Below are 18,192 nucleotides of genomic sequence, written 5' to 3' on the forward strand. Positions count from 1 at the left end.
CTCACCCACCACCGGCTGTCCTGCTTGTCCTCGGGCCGTCCCTGTCTCGAATCATCAGACCCTCTGACACTGGAACCCAGAGCCAGACTTGGCTCTCAGCTGAGGCGGGTCCCACAGGAGTGGGTGCTCTGGCCCAGCAGGGGCCTGTGAGACCCAGACATGGGGTCCTAGGAGACTGGACGTGATTGAGAAAGCGTCTCTATGGGTGAAAGGAAATGCTTGTTTCTTTAAGGTGTGTGCCATCCGGAGTGTGGTGACAAAGGCTGTGATGGCCCTAATGCAGACCACTGCTTGAACTGTGTCCACTTCAGCCTGGGGAGCGTCAAGACCAGCAGGTAAAGGGCTGGGCTGCCCCTGCGTGTCCTGGAGATGACCAGCATCCCGCTAAGGTGGCCAAGCTGTGTTCTGCACCCCCGCAGCCTGGCACCATACTTGGGAATTAACCAAACATCCCGGAAAGGAGATCACCCTGAGGGTCACTGCTTGGGAATTTTGTTTTTGTAACCTTTTATTCTCATCTCATAAATAACTCATGACCATGACAGAGAACTCAGAGGCCGTGGCATTGTTTTGTCTGTGCTTATAAACTTTTTTCTCTCCATTTTGCTAAACAAAAAATGGGTCGTATTGAGCATGACAGCCACTTGGGAACTGCAGACAGATGTCATCTTAAGGGCCAGTTCTGTTCTAAAAGTCAGCACAATCGGCCGTGAATGAGGAGCCCCCATCCCTGAGCGCCCAGGCAGGGGTGCGGCCCTCCTGGGGAGCACACACCCACCAGGGCTCTGGCAGGGGTTGCGGCTGGGACTCTCATGGTGTCCCTGGGGCCCAGACACAGCCGCAACCTCCCTGCACTGTGCAAAGAAGTTTGTTCTGCTGGCTGGACACAGCCTGGAGACCGCTCACTGCCCGTGGGTACTTTCAGTGGGGTTTTGCCGGAGCTGAACATTCCAAAAGTCAGATACCATCATGGTGTTGCCCAAGGAAGCCAAGCACAACCTGCGAGTGCCCCCGCCCCCCCTCGGGGAAACTTTGAAAGGGCAGTAGTCCCAGGTTCCCACGCAAGCCTTCAGTCCTCTGCTGCATCAGGAACTTCTCAGGGGCATTAATGGTTTACCTCTGCCCTGGGGCCTTTGTTTCCTCGGAGTCTGCTGACGGGGAAGCAGCTGAGGTTTCCCTCCCGGCCAGCTGCCCTGCCTCGGCCTGACCCCCGTGCTGCTGGGTAGGCGTGGGGCTGGGGCCAGTAGGAAAGTCCTCTCCCGATCTCCCACAGGAAGTGCGTGAGCGTGTGCCCCTTGGGCTACTTTGGAGACATGGCATCCCGCCGCTGCCGCCGCTGCCACAAGGGGTGCGAGACCTGCTCGGGCCGGGGTCCCACCCAGTGCCTGTCTTGCCGCCGTGGGTTCTACCACCATCAGGAGGTGAACACCTGTGTGACCTTCTGTCCCGCCGGATTTTATGCTGATGAAAGTAAGTGTGTGTCCCCGGGCCTAGAAATGAGGAGTCAGCCCCGCTCTAGGCTGGGGTCCCCTCTCCTGGGAGAATTTTCCCCACCCTCTGCTTCCTGTGTACTCTGTCCTCCTGAGAAAAGACCCTTAACAGGAGGGAGGGAGGGAGAGAGGATGAAATCAAAGCCCTCGGACCCTGTTAGTGGATAGCAGTTCACACCCAAACCTGGCCAGGGTGGTTCAAAGTGACTCAGAAATGGAGCCCCTATAGTCTGGGGTTGTCACACCTCTGTAGGTCAGTGTCCATTATTCAGGATGGACAGGGAGGTAGCTTGAGCCAGCGGCTCTCAGGCTCAGATGGATTTCAGACATCCAAATAGAAAGGCTTCCGGGTATGCCCTCCGGTCTCTCCTGGAGCAGTGGATGTGGGCTCTGGGCAGGGTGCGGGTCCCAGCACCGGCTTGTGACCTTGGTGGTTGAAACTGGGTGAGAGCCCCTCCCAGCAAGAGCCGCTAAGCTGAAACCGGGGTTTAAGGCCGGGGAGGTTTGCGGGTCTCGCCTGCTGCCGGGCATGACTGGGCTCAGGAGGACAGGCTGGTCTTGGCTGTGCACTTTACATAGTGAGCACACTCCCAAGAGGCGGGCGACACTTTCCTCACCTTGCAGATGCGGAAGTGAAGCCGAGCGAGGCCAAAGGGCCCACAGCTAGCAATGACCCAGTGAACTCAGAGCAGCACAGGCGTCCTGCCATCCTGCCTGTCTTGGGAAGTGGGGTGGATGGGCTCTGGGCCGGGACCTCATGCCAGGGTTTGAACACTCACCTCCTCCTGGAAGAGGCCAAAGAGGAGGCTTGGGTGAAATTGATGGAGGACAGTTTTCAGATGACGCATTGGCCGTTGTGCAGGGAGGGGGCAGCGCTTCCCAGAGCTTGCCTCTGGCCCGCATCCTGCAGGAGGGGTCCCATCACAGCGTTGCTCTAACTCCTATGGGGAAGGAGCCCAGGGAATCCTTAAGGACATATAAAGCCATGGAATAACCACACTCTTTAGAGGGGACGCAAAGAGTCATGCAAGACACGTTTCACAGGCTTTGCAAACACCTGCCCTGGGCTGCAACCAGACCTGTTTTCGGGGCAGAGGCTCCTCCATCCCTACCCCCCACCCCACCCCTGGGCAAGAACCAGCCACCTCGGTCACCCCCAGACGCCCTCGCTGAACCCCTGCAGCGTGTGTGTGATGTCACCTGTGGGGCCCCGAGGAGGAGGCCTCGAGCACAGGGTGGTGCTGACTGGGTGCCAGGATGAGTGACCTGGGTAATCACCGAGACCCAGGGCTTCCCCCAAGGTGTGGTGGGTGTTGGAGATTCATGTCTGTGCAGGTGACCGCCAACGTGTCAGTAAAGACCCCTGTGAGGGACCTGGGTGGGTGGGGTCGCTCAGGGGCACCCTCAGGCCCCACCGGTCACACTTAGGAAGACTGGCACCTCCGTAAACTCTGCTCCGCTGGCTCCAGTCCCGGGGGAAGATGCAGGACTAGAGCACGTCTCCTCTGGAAAGGGCCCACCTCCAAGCCTCAAGGTCGTGTGAGGACTTCATTCCAGAAAAGAGGTGCGAGGTCTATGATCTGACACCTGGGCACACGGTCTCCACATGCCTCTGGCGGTCGGTCACCGTGTCACCCATCTGGAGACAACGCCGGTGACGGCTTTTCCATCAACCCCACCTTGGAACACCCACATCTCGTTTGCCCGGGTTTGATCCACATCCACTCTTCCCACCTCTTCTCTTTTCCTCCTCTTATTTTTCTCCAGATCAGAAAAACTGCCTTAAATGCCACCCAAGCTGTAAAAAGTGCATGGATGAACCAGAGAAATGTACTGTCTGTAAAGAAGGATTCAGGTAAGACCCTCCCTTCAGACCTGAGGCGCAGCCATGGGTATATGCTGGTATAAGTGTCTGTCATTGATTTACCAAGTGTTTGCCTCCTTTTCCTGAAAGCTGAAACTTCAGAGGCCCAAAGCCTTTCAGGATACAGATTCCGAGTCAAAATCAGATTTCCACTTAGAGATTGGTGTTTATGATAGAAAGTCAGAGGATGGGGAAAAGGTCTACATTTTATGCAACATTTGGAGAATTGGTAAGAGCGAGAGTGGATCCTCTCATAGAAAGTAGGGCTGGCGGCTGGAAGGGTGGGGAGTTCTAACGAAGCACAGAGCTCCCTTTCTTAGGCACCGAGCCCCACTCACTCCAGTTTCCTTCCCAGTCTGGATGAGTGAGGGAAGGGTGGAGGGGGCTCGCTCCCTGGAGATACTCTGTAGATTCCTGGTTTGCCTGGCTCCACCGAGCTCAGCCCACATTTCCTTTAAAAGCACCTGACCGAGCTAATGATTTTTTACTGGAATATTTTGGAATGTTGGTGTAGCCTGTTTACTGCCACCAAATATACATTACTTGTTCCTTGAAGTTACCATCTAGAAGCTTAGAAATCATTCTGTGCGAAATTGTGCTGTGGACCCTCCCGCGATCCAGTCTTGAACCAGGGTCTGCACTTTAAGGAAGAAAGGGACGGGTCAGCGAGGGCAGTGAGCAGGGGCGGGGCCGGGGGGCATCACCGGGCTCTTGTTAAAATGCAGGTGCTGACCCAGCGGCTCTGTGACTCTGCGTTTCTACCTGGCCCCCAGGGGACAAGGATGCTGCTGGTCCTGCAGCCTCCCTTCCCCTCCCCTCCAGTTCAACCCCACAGGGTTGAATTCTTTTGCAGTAAGGAGTGAATGAAGAAAACAAGCATTTTACCCCAGCTGCTCTCACCAATACTGCCTCATTTAATCTTCACAGCAACCTATGACGTATGTGACATATATGGCATTCTTCACATTTTACTAACGGGGAGAGGAACAGTTTCCTGGAGGAGCATGACTAAGGTTCCCCAAGCCCGCCCCACCCCCTCCGGATCAGGGGATCGGAGAGAAGAGGGTCCACTGCCCCACGCCCCTGGGAGTCAGGGGAGGGAAGGGGAACAGGACCCCGGAGTCACACGTCATGCCCGTTCTCTGAACCGGGGAGCTAGACGAGGTGGGATGAGGAGTGGAGGGGTGACATGTGGAGGAAGGGGAGCCCCAGAAGGGAAAGGCGGAGAGGTTCAGCTGGCCGCCACTGGGGCCTGGGAGCTCAGCTGTGGGGACCCTCCCGCAGGGCCCCCCACCCAGGCCGGAGACTCAGGGTGTCAAGGGGAGGCACTGTGTTTCCAGCTCCCTGGAGCCTGTTTCCCAATGGGGATGTGCTGGGGGGGGCTCGTCCTGCTCCTGTGGGTCAGGTGTGGGAGAGGATGTCAGATGCTCAGGCCAGGAGCTGTGTCCTGGGGAGAAGATGCCTCTCAGGCAGCAGCCCCCCATGTGGAGGCAGCGGTACAGCCGTGACGAGCAGTCAGAGAGGACTGCGGACACTGAAACATCATCAGCCATAATCCACGGAAAGCTTCCTTTTATTGCCCAATATCATCTTTAGCTGTGGCTTCAAATCATCGGTCACACCGAAGCAGTGAGGGCGTCCAAGCCGGGCGTCCATCTCTTTAGGCTGGGAACATCCATTAGTAAAGACTTGACTAAACAGCTGGTGCAGTGGCCTGGGGGCCAGGACGAGAGGGAGCCCTGGGGTCGGCCTCCGCCTTGATACAGAGATGCTTTTAGCCCCACCGACATCCCCCCACCAAGTGCAGGAGCCTCTGGATCTCACAGACCCTGGGGCATGTGTTTGATGTGTCAGGCAGCAGATCCTTCTACATGTACAGCAGTGAGCTTGGGAACTGAAGCAGCCATGGCAGCCAACACCTACTCACACTGCTGGGTGCCCGACACGTGCCAGGGTTCTGTCCTCAAAGCAACCTGACCACGCAGGAGCTTTGACGGACAGCTGAGGGGATGGAGGGGCAGGAAAGTTGGCTGGCCTGCCCGGGGCCGGGGCTGCATGGCTGGAAAGGGGCAGAGGGTCTGCTCCAGAAGCTGTGCGCTCGCTGCCTGGCCGAACTAGGTGAGGGAGGAAGGCTGGAGCCATAGCAGGCAGGGCTGCTAGGTCCCAGGAGCGGATTTTATCTCAGGTTCATTGTGAAGCACAGGTTTCCAGCAAGGGTAAGGCAGGAGCCCACCGGGATGCAGGGTCAGTCTTGCCGCCAACCCCCCTCACGCATCACAGATGCCAAGGCTTCACCCAGGGCTGCGCCCAGTGAGACCGAGCCAGTGGGGTGACCCACCCGTGCTAGAGTTCTCCTTGTGGGCCTTGGGTTCTAGTGTGATTGGTGTCAGTGAAGAGAAGGTGTCACAGAGCAGAAGAGCACAGAAGGCATGGAGGGCATGGCCTCCTGCACAGGGACTGAGGCCACGGGGCTTTGGGAAGGAGCTTCAGGACCACCGGCCACCAGAAGGCGGAGACTCTGCTTCCAGGCCCGGGTGCCCCTTCCAGCCGGCCTCGAGATGCTGCAGGACAGCTTTGCCGCTTTCATTAGTTCAGAACCTTAAGTGACTCCAAGAGCTGTGCTTTAGCAACTTTCAATTCCTCTCATGAAAGGCATTTGAAGGCAAATCATAATTGAATTAGAGCTTTGGAAAGGATATAAAAGACTGCCTTTTTTTTCTTTTCAACAGCCTTGCACGGGGCAGCTGCATTCCAGACTGTGGGCCAGGCACCTACTTTGACTCTGAGCTGATCAAGTGCGGGGAATGCCATCCCACCTGCCAGACCTGCGTGGGTGAGTTCATGGCCTGCGGGGGCCACACTTGGAGCCCAAGTTCCCCAGGCCTGTGGGCTGACTACCTGGAAACCCAGAAAGCCCTATGACTTGCGGGCTTCCGTGGGTGTTGCAGCATTAAATCCCAGAAGCCCTACCAGGGGCTGGGAGAGGGAAAAGGGGAATAGTGATTAATGGGTACAGAGGTTCAGCTTGGGAAGATAAAAAAGTTCTGGGGATGGATGGATGGTGGTGATGCTTGCATAACAATATGAATGTACTTAATGCCACTGAACTGTATGCTTAAATGGTTAGTGTGGTCAATTGTATGTTATGTACATTTTACCACAATTTTTAAAATTAAAAAAAAAACAAAAACCACAAGGGCCCACTTGGAGCAGCCTGGGTTTTCCAGTGTCAGGAGCCCAGCCAGGTAGGGGATGCTTTCAGGCCAGGCAGGGACGCCAACTACTAGTGAGCTCTTGTGTGGAACCCAGCCCTTGCTTCAGGGTAGCAGTGCCGGAGGTTCACGATTCATCGATTCTTCGGGAAGAGGCTGGGCAAGTTCCCGTGGTGAAGGAAGAAGGCTTTTTAAAACATAGCCTTAGTTCCTGGTACCTGCCTTCCCTATTTTGAACATTTTACTCAAAGAGGAAAACAATCTCTGTAAACAATTTTATGTGTATTGTAATTTCCCACAGAGATGATAGCACAGCTGCCTTCCAGGCACAGTTTTTATGCAGAATTGCAGAGAATGATTGTCTTGTTGGGTTTCGTGCTGCAGAGCTGTGGGCACCGGGATGTTGTAGCGCATTCTGAGCTTGTGGGCTCATATATATTTCTGATTGAATCTTCTCCTCTTGACCCTCCTTCCTGACCCAGCGCTTTGGTCCTTGTTCTAAGAAGCCCACATCAGGTTGAGCTTCTGCCGCAGTAACGATGTAAGGATTAGGTCTCTGCTAAGTCACTGATGCCATCACATGGGTCCTGGGATGCAAGGCAGGACGGGGCAGCCATCCCAGTGTGGCCACGTGAGCCCATGTCAAGGGGCCCTTGACCCTTGACCAGAAGTGGACATACCATGGCAAAGACCAGCACTCTCAAGGCCTTTGGAATATGTGCCTTCCTGGGGCCCCCTCCTGGGACAACCCCCCAAAAGGCAGGGGCCCAGCAGCCTTTCCTAGAGTTTGCCTTGTTGCCTGTCATTTTCATTCTGTTTCTTTGACTCATTGTTTAGCCCAGGTTGATTAAGAGCATCGCCGATGTCACTTATTTAAACTTCGTAGTCACTTGAATCCATAAAATTCAGGTGTGTGGCTTTATAACGCTCTTGATTTCAGTTATTCAGTGTGGTTTCCTTTCTCTGCACCCCCACACTGCCTGTCGGCAAACAGCTTTACAGTCACTGTGGTTCTTTCACCCAGTCCAGCGACCTCTTTGTCACTTGAGGGGTCAGGCTGTCCAGGGGTCTCCCCTGCTCCCCACACCCGCCTGCCCGAGTTCCCTCTATGCTCTGGGACGTGTGCATCCACCCCGGCCGCTGCTGGGACAGGGACCCCACCCACTTCCAGAGCTGAAGGCTTCTCGCTGCCTGTCACGGCCCCTGTCGGGAGCCCCTGGAGGCCTAGGCCACCTGGCCCTCCCCTCCCAGCTCCCACTCCGTGACCACTGCTGCTTACCGCCTGTGAGGGGCCTGGGTGCGGTGTGGGGAGAGTCGTGGTTAGGCATGAGTATAGCATGGAGCACGGTGGCATCTGTCGCCACCCCAGGCCAGCAGTACCTTGGGACACTCAGTGGTGACTCAGGAGGAATAAGCCTCTTCCCATCCAGGTCCAGGTACCCAGAGCCTCTGGCACAGAGGATGTGATCCCTTGGGGAACCCATCTACCTTGGGTGGGTGCAGGGGACCCGGAAGGGCATGGGGCGTGGGTCAGCGGCTAGCGGCCAGTGGGGCACATGTGTGTGGAGTTGGGGGGCATGAGGGCCGGTCCTCACCCAGGGGAGCACGACATGAAATAGATAAAAACCACCATGACAGGTCAAGAGAGAGATGGCAGAAGAAAGGAACGCGTTTTGTATCTTAGCACCCTTCATAGCACGTTTTTCCTGCCTTTTGAATAAGGGCCCTGCGTTTTCACTTTGTCCTGGGCCCCACAAATGATGCAGTGGATCCTGCCTAAGCATCACCCGTTTTGCCACGATTTTTATGATCTGTGTCCGCTTTTCAAGTGTCTGACGCCTGGAAAGCCTTGTGACTAAAATGGAATCCCTGAGAGACTTTGAGTTACAGAGTTCACAATTTTTAGTAGTAGTGAAAATAGTTGCTCTAGGAGATTTCTGTTGACTCAGCTTTTGTCATCGTGGTAAAAGATCCAGAACATAAAACCTACCATTTTGAAGTGCACGCCTCAGCAGCACTGAGCCACCTTCACGTTGTCATGGGGCCATCGCCTCCGCCCATCCCAGGGCTTTCTCTTCTTCTAACCCCAGCTGAACAGGTTTCATCCGCTTTTAAGTTTAGCAAATTGAGCATTAAACTAGGAACAAACAAGAATGAGTGTTCTTTCCCATTGCAGAAGCTCCTTAGGCACTGGGGACCCTGGTGGCCTGGGCAGTAGGACATGGGTGATGGGGTTTGGTGGGGGCACCAACGCCAGATGCTCCCTGCAGATAAGTGATGGGGGTTGGGGCACAAGCGCAGCCGTCCATCCAGAAGGACATAAACTGGATGCGTTTGTGGGGCGGCTCTCCCACTGCGTTGCAGCAACAGAGGGAGGACACCCCCGTGGAGACCCCAGGCGGGTGGGCAGCTACTCCTCATGAAGGCCCTGGAACCCCAAGGGCTCCCGTTTCTGCCTCACGCTCAGTCCTGGGTGAGCTCAGAATCCCCTGCCAAGCTGGAAGCTATGGTTCTGAGAGGAGAAACGAGCTGCCAGAGCACCAAGCCTCGGGGCTGGCAGAGCTGCCCTGCGGACCCCCGTCTGCAAAGGGGTCCTCCCATGACGCAGCCCAGAGGCCCCCCGTAGGTCCAGAAGTCACTCCAGGAAGATGGCCGGACACCTCTGCCTCAGCTGTCAGGCCTCAAGCCGAGACAAGACCACAGTGGGGGGAGGTCTAAGGAGGGGCTGTGGTCTCCGTGAGCATCTGAGATGGTTTCTCCCTGAGTTCGATCCTCTAAGCCATCAGCCAGTGGCCACCTCGCTGCCTCTCTGATGCTCCTTGGGGGACTCTGACACGGAGTGCACACCCAGCACTGACTTCTTGTTGGCCTGAATGAATGAACAGAGGGGCAGACAGACAGATGGAGAGCACGGTTTCTTCACTCTGGACCCCTGCCTGCCCAGGCTGATGAGCCCTCTTGACTGAGCTGCGGATTTTCCTCCACGACTCTTGATCCTTCATTCAGAGCTTTTGCCTTTTCTGGTCACCAGTCCTCACCCCATAAGCCCTTAGCTGTTTTTTCTCTGTTGAAAGAGTCCTGATCCTTCACACCAAATACCTGTCATCCCCAAGCCCCAAAACCTCTTCTTTCCCTTTTCCCACATATTCTTACACCAAGTTCTGTCCACTAGAAATACAATGTGAGCTACTGATGCAGCTTTAAGTTCCCTCAAGAAACAGGTGAAAATAATTATAACATCTTATTTAACCCCATATATCTAAATACTATCATTTCTACATGTAATCGATATTTTTAAAATCAACGAGCTATTTCACATTTTTTTTTTTTTAACTATGTCTCTGAAATCCAGTACGTAAGTGTGTTTGGCCAGGCCACATTTTGAGAACTCAGAGCTACCTGTGGCTGCCCTAGCCGAAATCGGGCCCACACCTGTTGGGAAAGGAGGCTCCTGGAATCAGGGCCGATGAACGCGGCCCGGGCAGCGGGAGGTGTGCTGAGCTTGGTGTAGCCTCCATGTCCCCATCCATGAGATGTGGGTGTGAGGCCCACCTCCCAGGAGTGGCGAGGAGGGCCCAGTGCAGACGCACAGTGGCACCTGGGTGAATCTAGCTGTGTGGTGGCCTTGGGGCGTCAGAATAGGACCTGGATCGCACAGGTGCTGCAGCAGGTCTGGGACATGTGATGGCAGGTGGGCAGTCCCTGACCTCTGCTGCTTTTCCTGTACCCCTCAGGGCCCAGCAGAGAAGAATGTATTCACTGTGCCCCAAACTTCCACTTCCAAGACTGGAAATGTGTGCCAGCCTGTGGCGAGGGCTTCTACCCAGAGGAGATGCCGGGCTTGCCCCACAAAGTGTGCCGAAGGTATGTGTGCCTTCCAGGCAGTCCTCCTCACTTAGCCCGAGATGGCTGGGGAAGGGCGGTCAGAGGTGCCTGTGGAGGAGTGGCAGGAGGGCTGGGTCTGGTGGCCCTGTCCCAGGGGCTGGGGGCAGGGTGTGCCATGTTCCACGACAGCAGTGGGTGCAGTGGGCAGACAGGAACCTGTTTACAGAGGCGGAGACCCTGCAGGTGGTGATGGCCAAGGTCACAGTCAGGCGGCGGCCCTCATGCCTTTGTTCACGTCTGGAGTATCTGTGGAGACCTACTGTGTACCAGGCGCTGTGTGGCTGGGGGGGGCAGGACACAGAGGACAGGGGCCTGACTGGCGGAGCCGCCATCCCGGAGCAGACTCCAGGGAGCCCCACCTGCACCACAGACCACAGTGCGTTCACAGCATGTCATTAAGGAAACCACGTGTAGGATTTGTTTAAAATTTAAATTGGATAATTTAGAGAAAATACAAGATCCCGACAACTTCCTCATTCTAAAGCCGTTTCCAGCCAATGCAGAGATGTTATAACCCTGCTCGTTCTCCTTTTCCGCTGCCTCCCGTGTGTCTGCAAGGCGCACTGTCCTTTTTGGGGGGCTCTGAGCAGTGTTCTCTCTTGTCACGGGATGTGGGCAGTGAAAGGAGAAGCCATCTGCTTGGTGTCCTCCTGTCCTGATGAATCTTGCCTCATGTCAGGCCTCATCACCTGGAGCCCAGGAACAGGGCAGTCTGTCTGGTCTAGGGTGAGAGTGACGATGAGCGGTCTGCAGGTGACCTTGAAGATCAGGATGGTGGAAGTGGGGAAGGGACCGTCCCTCTGACGTAGAGACTCAAAGAGGGAGCCTCAGGCGCCCCCTTCAGAGCAGTGCAGGGAGACCATGCCCGTGGGCAGCTCACAGCTGGGGACCCACAGTGGGGGGCGGGTCTTTGAGATCCCCTCAGGCTGTGTTTGAGAGCTCTTGTGGATTGTAACCTATTCTTTAAAACAAACAAACAAAACCCAACAACCTACCTGAGCAAATGAGAGACCACCTGGTCCTTGCGCTTGTGGGACCCACTCAAAGAGGGTCAGGGTTTCAGCCCCACTACCCAGCCACCTTCACGCAGCCTTGCTGAGTCCCGTGAAGGACCCTTGGCACCGGTGTCTGAAGTAAAGTTTCATTTTAACCAGCCGGCTGGTTCCAGGGTGATTACCCTAAGTATGGCAGCCAGGGACAATGGGAATTACACAGTGATAATCAGTTTCGTTTGTCAGACACCCTGGCTCTCAGAGGATGCTGGGAATTGCCATGAGTACGGCAAACAGCCCCCGCAGGGCACCCAGAAGCTATGGGGTCCCCAGTGCCAGGAGGCAGGGGGCAGGCAGCCCTCATGAGCCCCTTCTTGGCTGAGGAGAGCAGGAGCTCCCTGGCTGCTCACCTCCATGCGTGGCAAAGCTTTCAGTCCTGGAGGAGCGTCCAGTGCTGGGGCTGACACAGCAGGCCTCAGAGATATACCCACAGGAAGTGCCCTGCACAGGACGCCTGGGTGGTGAATTGCCAGCACTTCAGAGAATTCCCGTCTCCTGAGTCCCAGGGCTCTGAAGACCCCTCAGTGTGGATTCCCCTGGAAGGACAAATGGCCTTGGTTCTGCAGGGCCTCTCCCCACCGAAGCAGCAGCAGCAGCGTTCGGAGAGCCTGGCTTCCCGAAGGCCCCAGAATGCTGAGTGCCGGCCAGGGCAGCCTCGAGGGAGCGAGCAGCCAGGCAGGGCTCATGGGGAAAAGCCATGCCGGGACGCAGGCCTGCTAGGTAAGCAGCCTGGATGCCGAGTCAAGACCCGTTATGCTGAGGCCCACGGCTGAGAACAGTCCATGATAAGTATCTCAAAAGAGGCGCCGGGGGGCTTCCCTGGTGGCGCAGTGGTTGAGAGCCCGCCTGCCGATGCAGGGAACACGGGTTCATGCCCCGGTCCGGGAGGATCCCGCGTGCCGCGGAGCGGCTGGGCCTGTGAGCCGGGGCTGCTGAGCCTGCGCGTCCGGAGCCTGCACTCCGCAATGGGAGAGGCCACAACAGTGAGAGGCCCGCGTGTCACAAAAAAAAAAAAAAAGAGGCTCCGGACACCCCAAGACTTAGGAAAAGGACCTAGAAGAGGGAGCAAGGACCTCTTTGAAGACAGAGCAACTCGGTGGGGTGTCTGTCCCCCACCCTCCTACCACCTTCCCTCCCCCAGCCCCTCCTGGGTATGTTGAGAAAGGGCAAGACTCAGGCAGGCCTTCTGCTGTATCCTGTGCTCAGTGTGACGAGATTTCTGCCATCTGACTGTCACCTGGAACAGCCTAAAGATGGGAGGCGAGGAAGTGGCCCCGGCAGCAGGGCAGGGAGAGGACTGCAGAGGGCGCCACGCTGGAGACTTTGGCAGGACAGTCGCTGTGGTGTTTTGGGGTGAGGTTGGTACCACAGAAGGAGCAGAACCAGAGGCGTCTTGAAAACCCACTGCCCGAGAGGACCACCACCTGCCAGGCAGGATAACCTTGACGGAGGAGCCAAGAGGGTCTCTCGGAGAAACAGGGGCCCCGAGGCAGCTGGGGGAGCAGCCTGATGCCGGATTCTTCCCCAAGCTGGGGCCTCCAGATCCGAGCCCAGTCTGGCCGACACCTGACCGGGGCCTTGTGAGCCCCTGAGAGAGAGCCCGTCCGAGGCTGCCTAGGCTTCTGCTTGCGGAACTGGGAGATGCTGAACAATGGTGGATTAAGCTGCTGCTGCATTGTGGTCATTTGTTACATGGCCGAAGAAAACCGACACAGTTCCGGGGGCTGCCGTGGAGATCCTGGGGCTCTGTGAGGCTGAATTTGGAGAAGAAAGGGAGCTGTGTGCAGCCGGGGCTCGACTGTAGCCGCCCCCTTACTGTTTATAGCAAAGCAACCCTCAGCCAGGGCCTTCGAGACAGCTGACCCCCAATTACATGGCTCGGCTTGGCCCTAGCTCCCGTGTCACTAGTGGACATCATCTGTAAGAGAAGCGGGAGTTGGGGGGAGTGGTCCCCTGTGCAGTGGCATGAGGGGCCTGTGGCCAGGCCAGAGCAGTGCAGCAGGACAGGGGCCAGGCCCTGGGGTCTTCCCCAAAGTGCACAGTAAGAGTCTGCATGGCGGGCCCCGTCCTCCCGCTCCAGGGTCTGTGAGGGGGGAGGGCAGGCTCTTGCTGCAGGGGGAGGAAGTCTCAGGGCCTCCTGGATGCGGTTTGCCTGTAGGTTTACACATTTATAAACTATGGGCCCGAACTCCAGTTTGGAGGTGCCCTCAGTGACCCCAGGAGAACAAAAGCCACCTCTTATCCAGGCTGAGGGCCTACTGTCCCGGAGGCCCTGTGCAGGCAGAATCCATGGTGGCATCTGACCCCGGCACAGGCCCGCTCAGGAAGGAGGCCTACAGTGAGCCTTGCTGTTGGCGTCCGGTTGCTGCCTGGGAGGTGGCATCTGTCCTAAGCACTGCCTACCCGATGCCCCGCCCACCTTGTCCGAGCCCCGCTCCCGGGCCTGCAGTTGACAGGGAGCTGGGAGATGGGTCTGGGGAGACCCAGTCCCTGGAGCTGGATGCAGAGAAGGCAGGAGGTACAGCCCACGTCCCTACATGGCCCAGAGCAGGAAGGGGCGTCAGCAGGCTCTTCTGTGAAGGGCCCCATGGTGAGTCGTTTAGGCTTTGCTAGCCGTACAGTCTCCAGAGCAGCTGCTCAGCTCCAGTGCCACAGACGCAGATAAGCGCACGGGACAGTGGAGTGCGCTGACCCTCCCACCCCCAAGGTCATGGCACTCTGTCAGCAATAGTCCTGGGTCCCGTCTCCGGGACAGGTCAAAAGGGCACCCCCACCCCCTGTCCCCAGTGGGGGAGGCTGACGTCACCACAAAGGAGGCTCAGCCCCAGCCAGCCCCAGGGTCATGTCTGTCACATTTGGGGGAGCCTGGCCCTGAGCTCCAAGAGTCAATGCTGACATCCTCAGGGAGCCACCTGTGGCCACAGTGCCCAGGAGGGCATCCAGGTGAGCCACGGGGAGGCTCAGAGACCTGGGCCCATCCTCAGCTCCGGGCATCCTCCTGCCAACTGGCCGTGACTGTCTCCGCCCTCCCAGGGCAATAGAGGAGAGACGTGCAGATGCTTGGCCAGGGTCTCAGGCCATCGTGGGGGTCACGGTTACAGCCAGGGGGTGCAGTGCGGGAGGGTGGGAGGGCTCTGGGAAGGGACCTGGAGTGGCTGTGCCTCTTTCCCATCTGGGAACCCGTGTTCCCCTGCAGGTGTGATGAGAGCTGCTTGAGCTGTGAAGGCTCCAGCAGGAACTGCAGCCGGTGTAAGACAGGCTTCACACAGCTGGGAACCTCGTGCATCACCAACCACACGTGCAGCAACGGTGAGCATGGGTGGGTGACTGCCCCGAGCCACCTCAGGGCTGCCCCGGGCAGAAGAGAAAGGAAAAGAAGATGCAGGGACCGCAGTCCCTTGGACAACCCTGTGGCCCCTCCTCTCAATGACCACTTGGCTCTCCCCTGGGCCTCCTCCCTTCCCTTTAGGCCTCTCACATTAGGCAGAGAGCCATCTCCACCACCAGTGCAGCTAGTGCGGGTCGGTCCGTTGAGTAACTCTTACAAATGATTCTGTTCTCGTACCGTTCCCACTCTCCTGCCATAAGCCCAAGGTGGCCTTGGTGTGGTTACGTGTTAGGAGAGGCCAGACCTTGGAGGTCAAAGTCAGGAGGCCTGAAGGCTCTCAGCCTCCCTGAACATGTGTCAGGGCCCGCGTGTCCATGGGAAGGACCTGCCTCTGTGCTGTGGGAGAGGCCTGGTGCTCTAAGCCGACGGGGAGAGGCAAGGATGGGCTGTGAAAACAGGAGCTCAGAGGAGACCAGTTTGGGGATTCCGGGCAAGAGAAAGTTTGGCAGAGGACTCTGGCCTGGAGACCCAGTGCAGGGGCTGTGGGCAGACGTGCCGTGGCGAGAAGGAGCCTCCATGGCTCAGCAAGCCAGGGGCTGGCTCTGGGTGCTGTGAGCTGGCAGGCGTGCAGGAGAGGGGAACCGCCAGTGCCATGCTGTCCGTGGGCATGGAGCTGGCACTGGCCCCGGCCTGGCAGAGCGTGAAGCCCGCAGAGAGCACTGTGGGCACGCCCTGTGGACCACAAGGTGGTTTTCTTGGCTTGCAGAATTATGTCCCTTCAAAGGCCAGGAAGCTCCTGCTTTAGGAAGCCACCTCCTCGGGTTATGTATCCAGCCCGAGAAAGTGAGGCTGTCCCCGGGGGGGTCTCCTGGTTCCCATGAATAGCAACATCCTCAAAAGCCAGCTGCCGAGGGGAGGGGCCAGCCTCCATGGCTCTTCCCTTCCCCCTCAGCCTTTCCCTCTTGGTGACCCCCTTCCTCCCCCACTTCCTCCCCCATTTGGGGTGTCCCCGGGATCATGGCGTAGCCTCCATCCTGCCCCTGCCAGGCCTGACCCCATCGTCCTCCCAAGTCCCCCAGCACAGCTGTCCAGGAAGAGGAACAGGGACCATGAGGGCTCCCTGGCACAGCCCAGGTGTCCCCAGGCCCTGCCCACTCTCCGGCCACCCCGAATCCGCTTTTGTCTCCCAGACTCAGCTCTGGCCTCTGCCGCGTCAGGCCCACCACACATCACGGGGGTGACTGGGAGGGCTGCCGCCCCCGCTCCCCCTATGTTCCCAGCAGAGTGTGGTGATGGGAACAATCCTAACTGGCCCCCAAATCTGACATGTCCATCTTTTCTTCTTCCCGGGGGCCCAGCCGATGAGACCTTCTGCGAGATGGTCAAGTCCAACCGGCTCTGCGAACGCAAGCTCTTCATCCAGTTCTGCTGCCGCACCTGCCTCCTGGCCGGGTAGGGGCGCCCGGCTGCCCACACAGGGCAGGGCCCCTCCTGTCTGTCCGTCCACCTTCCTCCAGGCTGTCGGCCAGAGTCCGTTTCGGGAGTGGTGCCCTGCATCTGACAGCTTTATCTCCCCAGGAGCGAGGTCCTTCCGCAGCATCTCTGGGCACCCAGGCCAGGTGGGTGAGGGCTTCGAGGAGGTGTCGGCGATGTCCTCTCACACCCTGCTTGCTGGCTCCTTTCTTCTGGCTAACTCACAATGGGAACAGAACGAATTCTAGGGATCCACAGCTCCGGCTTCAGAGCAGCTTCTGGGACCATAAGTTTACTGAATCTTCGAGACCAAAGCAGAAAGGCAGGATGCTTGGTGCATTGCTCTTCTCCCCGTGCTTTTGGGCAGCCCGCAGACCCGTGGGCTGTGCCCCTGCGTGATGGAGGGCTGAGGGGCATACCTGCTCATCTGCCTGCCACAGTCTGGGGGACGGTTTGGTCAGACTGTAAATAAAACAGATTTCGGGGCTTCAAACGTGTGACCGCTGGGGATGGAGCATCTATTTCTACATAATAGCAACTTCTGAAACTGCAGCCATGGCTTAGAAAGTCAAATCCCAAACAGATGGGTTGGAGGGACCCTCCTTCCTCTGCTGCCCTTTCCTCTGAGGGAGCTGAAGGTCCCTGGTCTCTGCATCCTGTCTGTGTCTCTGGGAGTCTCATGGCCCAGATAAACGGTCACCTCTGCCTAACACAGAGGGTCCCCAGGAGGCATCCCGGGGGCTGGCCAAAAGGTGCCCCAACGACCAAGCAATTCTTCCTACCAAAATGTAAACCCAGCCTGTGAACTGTTAATTGTCTGTCGTGTCCCATTTTGTGGAATTGCTTTGAAAATACATTGGCCCTGCTTTTCAGGAGACTTGTCCTTAAGGTGGGCGCCCCTGTGTCTGTGTGTGCTATGAGCCTAATGACACGGTTGGATTTATTTTTGCCAAACCTGTGTGGGTATTTTATAAGCTACGTGTTCTAATTTTTACCGATGTTAATTATTTTGACAAATATTTCATATATTTTCATTGATATGCACAGATCTGCTTGATCAAGTCCCTTTAATATGGGAGTAACATTTGCCTTAAATTTTTTCGAGCTCGTTCTCCATTTCGTCCTGCTCCCCTCTTTGACTGTAACACATGTGACGAGTCCCCTGTCAGCTGGGGGGGAGCCCAGCTGTTGTTTGTTGAATCCACAACTCTGAAAATGAAATCCACCAAGCAAATACAGTGTTAACCCTAAATTAATAAAAGAGTTAACATTTCATGGCAAAGGAGCCTGTGTTTCTTTCCAAGGCACAACGTTGAAACGTGGGTACTGGCCAGTGTGTGAAATGGCTTTATGTGTGCTTTTATTTCAAGGTCTTTGAGCTTTAGTGAATAATGCTGCAGCAAAGTCGTGGGAGAATCCCAAAGTTCCAGCTCCAGCGTGTCCTTTGGCAAACAGACCCTCTTCAGGCCACAAAAGTCCAGACTGCAAGCCTCTTCACCTAGAGCTGCGAGTGTGATTTCATTAGGTTACAGCTTGTCTTCCGCACAGTGGCTGAAATCCCCGCACCCGTGGGCTCTGCGCTGCATGGGATTTTTACCCTGGCCTCTCTGTGAGGTCGGAGGTGTACTTACTAGGAGTCCTTTGTCTGCAGATATAGGAAATGCACCAACTAGAACTGACTTGGGAAAAGACAAAAGTGGGGGAGGGCCGTTGTTTTGGGATTCCAGGGTTGTTTCAGAATTTCAGGAAAGGTGCAGCCGGGGCTTGGGAGCCCTGGGACCAGCAGTAAGTGTCACCTGGACCCTCTTCTCACTGCAGCAGTGCCTCCTCGCTGTCCACTTGATGGGACAAATGACAAGACCACTCAGAGCTCCCAAGAAAAACTGGT

General features: G+C 56.7%; 1 protein-coding gene across 2 annotated transcripts in view; it reads left to right on the top strand.

Moving 5' to 3' along the window:
* PCSK6 (proprotein convertase subtilisin/kexin type 6) overlaps window positions 1-17,586 on the top strand; it is a 196,041-nt gene extending 178,455 nt beyond the window's left edge. For both annotated transcript variants that reach the window (XM_067030118.1, XM_067030119.1), the window contains 7 exons: window positions 233-335; window positions 1,274-1,470; window positions 3,258-3,345; window positions 6,084-6,187; window positions 10,301-10,430; window positions 14,700-14,812; window positions 16,190-17,586. In XM_067030118.1, the coding sequence (XP_066886219.1) occupies window positions 233-335; window positions 1,274-1,470; window positions 3,258-3,345; window positions 6,084-6,187; window positions 10,301-10,430; window positions 14,700-14,812; window positions 16,190-16,287 (833 nt within the window). In that variant the 3' untranslated portion in view covers window positions 16,288-17,586. The remainder of the gene's footprint in view (window positions 1-232; window positions 336-1,273; window positions 1,471-3,257; window positions 3,346-6,083; window positions 6,188-10,300; window positions 10,431-14,699; window positions 14,813-16,189) is intronic.
* Window positions 17,587-18,192: the final 606 nt, after the last annotated feature.

This window comes from Kogia breviceps, chromosome 3 (assembly GCF_026419965.1).
Source record: "Kogia breviceps isolate mKogBre1 chromosome 3, mKogBre1 haplotype 1, whole genome shotgun sequence".
In the NCBI taxonomy this organism is placed as follows: domain Eukaryota; kingdom Metazoa; phylum Chordata; class Mammalia; order Artiodactyla; family Physeteridae; genus Kogia; species Kogia breviceps.